The 8,128-nt window shown below is 42.4% G+C and overlaps 1 protein-coding gene across 2 annotated transcripts in view; it reads right to left on the bottom strand.

The window, feature by feature from the left end:
• The window catches only part of cfdp1 (craniofacial development protein 1), a 148,736-nt gene extending 140,715 nt beyond the window's left edge, over positions 1-8,021 (bottom strand). Inside the window, exons 1-3 of one of the 2 annotated variants that reach the window (XM_069901514.1) lie at positions 7,853-8,021; positions 2,282-2,399; positions 1,675-1,858 (exon numbers count right to left, since the gene is read on the bottom strand). In XM_069901514.1, the coding sequence (XP_069757615.1) occupies positions 1,675-1,858; positions 2,282-2,399; positions 7,853-7,913 (363 nt within the window). In that variant the 5' untranslated portion in view covers positions 7,914-8,021. The remainder of the gene's footprint in view (positions 1-1,674; positions 1,859-2,281; positions 2,400-7,852) is intronic. The other variant, XM_069901513.1, reaches the window with a different exon arrangement.
• Between the last annotated feature and the right edge of the window lie 107 nt (positions 8,022-8,128).

Raw genomic sequence — 8,128 nt, 5'->3', positions numbered from 1 at the left:
CGGTGTAAACACACAGACTATATGTAAACATATACACAGAACCTTATACATGTCTTACATGCATATATTAAAAATAAATATTTATTAATAAATCACAGTATCATGGGGAGTTGTTTTTCAGTTAAGAAGTCATTCAGCACATGTTCTTCAAATGGTGTTCCTCAACTTGGTGGATCTGGCTCTAATACTTCGGTATCTCCTTCCCACTGGAAGTAGCTGGAAGATGCTGTGTGCAAGATGGTAGGAGTCCTTTCAGATTTTGTAAGCTCTCTTTAAACAACGATGCCAGAAAATCACATCAATGGGAGAGAGGGATCAATCATCCCAGTGCCCAAGAGCAGAATGCGCTGCCTAAATGACTATCGCCCAGAGGCACTTACATCTACTGTGATTAAATGCTTTGACAGCTTAGTCATGGCCAGAATTAACTCACACCCAAGACCCAGACCCACTGCAATTCACCAAAATGCCACAATTGCTCCACAGCAGATGCAGTTTCACTGGCTCTCTACTCAGCAACAACAACAGATTCATCAACTACAGCTCAGCTTTCGACTCCATCATAGCCTCAGCTCCAAAACCTGGGCGTTTGTACTACCTCTGCAACTGAATCCTTAACTTCCTCATTGGAAGACCAGTCAATACAAATCAGAAACAACATCTCCTCCTCATTGACAATCCAATACAGGAATAGCTCAAGGATGCGTAGTAGCCCACTGCTCTACTCGCTCTACACCCACGATTGTGTGGCCAGCCACAGTTCAAATGCCATATGCAAATTTACTGATGACACCACAGTTATCGGCAGAATCACAGACAGCAAGAAGGAAGCGTACATGAATGAAATAGATCAGCTAGTTGAGTGGTGTCACAACATTCAATGAGAGTAAATTAAGAAACTGACTGTTGTCTTCGAAAGGGGGGGGGGGGAAAAAAATCAGGAAAACAGGAACCAGACCTCATCAAGGTGTCAGCAGTGGAAAAGGCTAAGAACTTCAATATCCTGGGTGTCAATATCTCTTAAGATCCATCCTGGGGTCTCTTATGTCGATGCAATAATGAAGGCTTGCCAGCGGCTATACTTCATGAGGAGTTTGAGGAGATTTGGAATGTCAACAAAGACTCTTGCAAATTTCTGACTGGTTGCATCACTGTCTGGTACGGAGGTGCCAATGCACAGGACAAGACTACAAAGAACTGTGAACTTGGCCAGCACCATTACGGACATCAGCCTTCACTCCATCGAGAGCATATGGAAGAGGCAGTGTCTGAAGAGAGCAGCCTCTTTCCTCAAGGACCCTCATCACCCAAATTATGCCCTCCACACTGCTACCATCAGGATGGAGGTAGAGAAGCCTGAAGACGAACAACCAATGGTACAAAAACAGCTTCTTCCCCTCTGCCATCAGATTTCTGAACTTTCAATGAACCACAGATACTACCTCACTTTTGCTTCTTTTACATAAATTTATTATTATTTAAAAAAAAAAAAAAATTTATAGCAAAACAACGAATTTCATGACATGTTCATGACAATAAATTCTGATTCTGAGAGATCTCAGTGATCCTCTCTGCTGCTTTGGGAAAACATCATTCTGTAGCATCCACAGTCTCTCAGGTATTTCCATTATGCTAAAGTATCTACCGTTCTTATTCTCCAGTTTTTGTCATTACCTCTTTGTTGGAAGCTGGAATCATAGATTTCGGTTTAGTGTTTTGCCCAACATCACTCAGGAAGCTGGCCCAGAGGTCATCAGCCTTTTTCTTTTCAACTTTTGCGCATTCCTCTGGGTCAACAACATGGTCCTGCTCCTTTTCACGTTCATCCTCACATTCAAAATATTGTGCCTCTTTGTTTCTATTGAATGAAAGTTTACAAGTTAATACTATAAATGTGACTCCTGCACATGTAAAATCCGAGGCAACAGAGCACAAAGTGGGCCAATTTTTAAAAAAAATTAATAAATAAAATTTGGACTGTATCCCTCACCCAGCGTTGTCATGTAGAACACATCTGGAACTGGCAAGTCATGTTCAGTTGGATACAAGAGGGTTATTAATTGGAGAGGGGGAGAAACAGGACACAGAATCAGCAAAAGGAAGCACTCACCAACAAGCTGCTGGAAGATTCTACAGGAATAATCTTTCATTGACAGTAATGGGAAACAAGTATATAGGGAAGCAGAATAAGAGGCTGTGTTCAGCGCTAAATACGAGGCTGTGTTAAGATCACTTGTGAAACTTGCCTTTCGTAACATCTCACGAAATACAGTTTATATACCTGGAGGAGACTGTTTTTCCAGTTTTCTTTCCTGACTTCTTTTTCTGCAGTTGTTCATCTTCATCCTCAAGATTTTCTTTCACCAGCTCACTACCATCATCTTCACTGTAATCTTCATCTGCAGAGATCAAAAAAATGTACATTACCCTCTTATATCTGTAACCAAAATACAAATGGAATTAAAACCAAGCTAAACTCCAATCCATTGGAAGAACTCACCGGGTCGAGCAGCATCAATGGAAGAAAAAGAATGGATGGTGAACAGAGATATGATACAGGCAAAGAAATGGCAGATTCCAGACAAAAGGAGAGAAAGGCATAAAAACAAATGGGTCAGATGGAGAAAGAGGAAGAAAATATGGCAATAATCAACAGGTTAGTACACCTCTTGAGCCATTGGTATAATGTCCAAGGGCGGGGGGGGGGGGGGAAGGGGAAGAGATGCAGAATGTGTTTTGTCTTCATTGGAGGGACTATGAGAGAAGAGTTGAAAAATAACAAAGCATTGTGCTCATGTGCTCCACTTCTGGTTTCATTAATTAATTCAGCAAAAAAAAAAATCAAAGCATTATGCATATTTATCCACAGAAGGCCATAAACTCCACATGGCCTAAAATAAATATTCAGACTAATCTTCCACCCCAGCTCTTATTCCACAAACATGTAGGGTGCAGCAAAATAAGGAGAAGGCTTACTTCTCCATCACCTTTCGGATATCTTCCAGCTTTTGGAATGAAAACATTTTTCTCAAATTCCCTCTCATTCTTACACAATTTATCTTGAATCTAAACCTTGTAGTTAATTCTTTCTTGGTTCGGGTTAATTTTCGCTTTCATTTCTATCTGGCCTAGCCCCTCATAATCTTACACACACACGTTTACATCGCTCCTCAGCTTCCTGTGTTCCAATAAAAATCCAGCCGGAGATCTCTCCTCATAACTAAAATTCATGACCATGCCATCACATTCTTCCTGTAATTCAGTGACCAGAATTTTACTCTGTACACTTACATTGATCTAGTTCAAACATAGTCTTCCCAGTATTGCATTTAATAAAGGTACCAGGAAGATCTTAATCAATTTATCCATAGTTCCTGCTTCAGAGATCTCTCCACATGCACTCCCACATTTATCAATGCCTTACTTAAAATCATGCATTTTCTTTCCTATATGGTTGACTATATAACCATCATTCCTCCATATTTAAACAGTGGCATCACTCTCCAGATGCAAAAGATGACCCAAAAGGCGGCAATTAGAAAATGTTGGTGACAGCCTCTACAAATTTCACTTGGGATCTCTTAATAACACAGGGAGAAAGAAAAATCAAAGTCTTGGCAACATCTGTTGCGTCATGATTTGCCTCTAACAAGCATAAAGCTTCATCTTGTTCTACACATTTGCAATGACCATCAAATCCACAGTCCCAGATATACATATCAGTCACGTATCATCAACAATATCTTATCCTCACTTGCATCAATTATAATGGGTTGCATTAGTTGCATTGAAATCTCTAATTTGGACAAATTAAGCATTTCTATCAACAGTCTGGACTTTATTAAATGCATTTACAACTACATTCTCAGAGGCCTGTGGCCCAGATTGGGAATCCTCTCCACATCTCTAAGATGATATCTCTCCCTAATACATGCACACTCTTTGTTCTGATCTTCCTTTTCTCCATACCTCACTTTTCCCTCTTCCCCCCCGCCCCCCACCCCCCCATCAAGTCTTTCCTTCACCATCACTGTGAAGACTGAAATAATCCAAACATATTAGGTACTGTAAATATTCCTCCATTTTTTCCCCCTATTGTCATGGCTCTTTGTCTAGTTTTTCATTCATACACAATGTGGCTAAAATAAGTTCAAAATAAATGTTGTTTGGATAAAACTGTTGAAGATTGTACTTCCTCCTCTATCAGTTCATCAAACTTCAGAAATGGATTTTTACTGAACCCATGCTTTTGACTGACTGAAATTCTATTGTGTGGTCTGTTTCCACAATGCATTTTTTCTATTCAGACACTCCCCAACATACAACTAATTCAGACTGAAGGATCGGTCGTATCTTGGAATGGACGCATACTTACCTCGTTAGTCGGTGTCCACATGCTGGGCATGACCATCGCGATTTCCGGTGGGTTCGTGTATTGGAGTTCGGTTGGCACATGCGTAAGAGTTAAGCGCCCTAACAATATTGAATTCATGCCCTTAACTCTTGCGTATGTGCTAACCGAACTCCAACATGTGAACCGTACATGCGCCAACCGAAGACTCCCACATGCGCACAGGAATCAAGATAGCTACGCCCAGCCTAAGAAACCTGGGATACCTACCAACAAGATAGGTACGCACATTTTGGCTCTTACATCTCCTGTATCCCCATTATAGTTTGTCAAATACAACATAAAAAATAAAAATATATAAATTTTATGTGGTTTAACAAATTTTCGATCAAATGTGCAGATGGACAATAGTCACATAAAATATCCTCGGTGCTGAATATACATAGAATGGTATCAAAGAATGGTCTTTAGTTTCACTCAACTTCATCTTCATGCATCACATACTTGTTCTTGGGACTCAATCCTGACCAGGTGCTTTAAGTTGCAATTTCTACTTCAATAGGCCTGTGCAACGAAGGCAATCGATTGTGTAGCAGTATTAGACCATCAACAAATAACAGTTTGATTTGTTTCAAGGGTAATTTTCAAAGTCTTAAAAAAACTTGCAAGAGGAGGCTAATGATATTTCATTACACAACAAATTTCATTTGGATAAGTCAAGTCTTGACATCTGATTGCACAAGTACAACCCAACAAAATAGTGTTCTCTGGTCCTCGGTGCAAAACCTGCAGACTCACAACCAGACAGATCATGCAACAGTCAAACAATACATATTCAGGAGAAGTAAACAAATAAATATTGTTTCATATAGACAAGAGTCTCGGCTAGTTAGTGTGAGCAGTTCCTTTAAGATTAGTCATGGCCAGAATTAACACATACCCAAGTACAGGTCTGGACCAACTTCAATTCGCCTACCATCACAATTGCTTCACTGCAAACGCAACATTACTGGCTCTCCATTCAGCTGTGGACCACCAATACAACAGCAACTCACACATACAACTACTCTTCATCGGCTGCAACTCAGCCTTCAATACCATTATTCCTCAGTGCTGGTCAACAAGCTCCAAACTCTGGGCCTCTGCACCTCCACTCTGCAATTAGATTCTCAAGTTCAATATTGGAAGACCACAGTCAGTACAAATTGGAAACCACATTCCTCCTCACTTGTAATTAATTCAGATGCATTTCAAGCATGTGTGCTTAGCCCACTGCTCTACTCACACTGGCCAAGCACAATTCAAAAGCTATCTACAAATTTGCCGACGACACTCCAGTTGTTGGCAGAATCAAAACAACAAGGAGGAAGCAACCAGGATGGAAACAGACCAGAATCAGTTTTGCAGCAGCATTATAATGCAAACATATGTTTTATAACGATCAGACGACATTACAATGATAGCACACAAAAAGCAAGGTAGTGTCTTTGGTTCATTGATTATTCAGGAATCTGATGGAAAAGGCTGTTCTTGTGCTGCTGAGTGCTCGTCTTTAGGCTCCTGTACCTTTCCTCTGATGGTTGCAGAGTAAAGGCAGTGACTCGGGGGGTCTTTAAGGATAGAGGCTGCCTTTTTAAGACACTGCCTTTTTAAGACACTGCCTTTTTAAGACACTGCCTTTTTAAGACACTGCCTTTTTAAGACACTGCCTTTTTAAGACACTGCCTTTTTAAGACACTGCCTTTTTAAGACACTGCCTTTTTAAGACACTGCCTTTTTAAGACACTGCCTTTTTAAGACACTGCCTTTTTAAGACACTGCCTTTTTAAGACACTGCCTTTTTAAGACACTGCCTTTTTAAGACACTGCCTTTTTAAGACACTGCCTTTTTAAGACACTGCCTTTTTAAGACACTGCCTTTTTAAGACACTGCCTTTTTAAGACACTGCCTTTTTAAGACACTGCCTTTTTAAGACACTGCCTTTTTAAGACACTGCCTTTTTAAGACACTGCCTTTTTAAGACACTGCCTTTTTAAGACACTGCCTTTTTAAGACACTGCCTTTTTAAGACACTGCCTTTTAAAGACACTGCCTTTTAAAGACACTGCCTTTTTAAGACACTGCCTCATGTAGATGTCCTCAATGGAGTTAAGTCTGGTGCCTGTGATGTCACAGGCTGAGTTAACAACCTTCTGAAGTTTATTCTTGTCCTGAGTGTTGGCGCCTCTGTACCAGAAAGTGATGCAACCAACCAGAGTGCTCTCCACGGTCCACCTATAGAAGTTTACGAGAGTCTTTAGTGACATACCAAACCTCCTCAGACACCACACAAAGTATAGCTGCTGGCCAGCCTTCTTTACAATTGCATCAACGTGGAGGCTCCAGGACAGATTCACGGAGATGTTGACACCCAGGAACTTGAAATTCTTGACCCTCCCCATTATTGACCCCTCGATGAGGACTGGGTCGTGTTCCTCAACTTCCTCTTGAAGTCAGTTCGTTGAATGGTGTTACAACAACAGCAACAACAACCTTGCACTCAATATTAGCAAAACCAAGATGATTGTGGATTTCAGGAAATCAGGAAAACACAAACAAGCCCTCATCAAGTGGATCAGCACTGTAAAGGGTTAAGAACTTCAAGTTCCTAGGTATCAACATCTCTGAAGATCTAGACTGGGGCCTCCATGTCGATACAATCATGAAGAAGGCTCACCAGTGGCTATACTTTGTAAGGGGCTTGAGAAGATTCGTTATGCCACCAAGACTCTCGAAAACTTCTGCGAATGCACTGTGACAAGCATTCTGGCTGGTTGCATCGCTGTTTAGTACAGTGGTGCCAATGCTCAAGACAGGTTTTTAACTTGGCCTGCCACATCATGGGCACCAGACTTCACTCCATCAAAGACATCTATGTCTTAAGAAAGCAGCCTCTATCCTCAAGGAACCCCCCCACCCCCCGCCCCACCCACCCCAAGTCATGTCCTCTTCACACTGCTACCATTAGGAAAAAGGTACAGGAGTCTGAAGATGAGCACACAGCAACACAGGATAACTTCTTCCCCGCTGCCATCAAGGTGGTTTATATAAATGTTTGCACTATTATACTGGTGCAGAAGGAATTTCGTGACATGATTCTGGTTCTGGTCGTTCAGCATTCTCACTGCAGGAGGAACGAAGCGGTTCCTCAGCCTGGAGGTGCTGGCTCTGATACTCCTGTATCTCTTTCCCGACTGGAGCAGCTGGAAGATGCTGTGTACAGAGTGGAAGGGGTCCTCAATGGTTCAGAGAGAGATTGCTGCAAGTGTCAACGTCCACGATGCCTTTTAGTGTCTGTGTGGGTGTGTCTCTCTGTGTGTCCTGGGGAGGTGGGGGGGAGGAGGGTTGTCCTCTCTATCCCAGCCCCATTCTCTGCAGCGTGGAAGGAATGGGGAAGCCGGGTCTCTCCCCACGTGTGTTCCTCCCTCCAACTCGCGCGGAGAACATCAGGTGAAGTTTACCCGAAGGCTCATAATCTGCGTCCTCCTCCGACGAGTAATCCTCCGAATCGGAGTCCGACATCTCTCCCGAAGACCCGTCGCCTGCCTGTCTGCACCCGGGCCTGAGCAGCGCAGAAGCTGGACCAGAGGCGGCCGACGGCGGGTGTGTTTTTACCCCAGCCCCCCACTCCACCACGCACATTCCACAAAACCTTCGGTCCACCTCCAAATTCACAGTGCGCGACCGAGTGAACAGAACAGCGACCATACACTTCAGCGACAACAATCTTACATCTC

The sequence above is a fragment of the Narcine bancroftii genome, chromosome 10 (assembly GCF_036971445.1).
Source record: "Narcine bancroftii isolate sNarBan1 chromosome 10, sNarBan1.hap1, whole genome shotgun sequence".
Classification (NCBI taxonomy): Eukaryota; Metazoa; Chordata; class Chondrichthyes; order Torpediniformes; family Narcinidae; genus Narcine; species Narcine bancroftii.
This window is presented reverse-complemented; position numbering and strand designations above follow the sequence as displayed.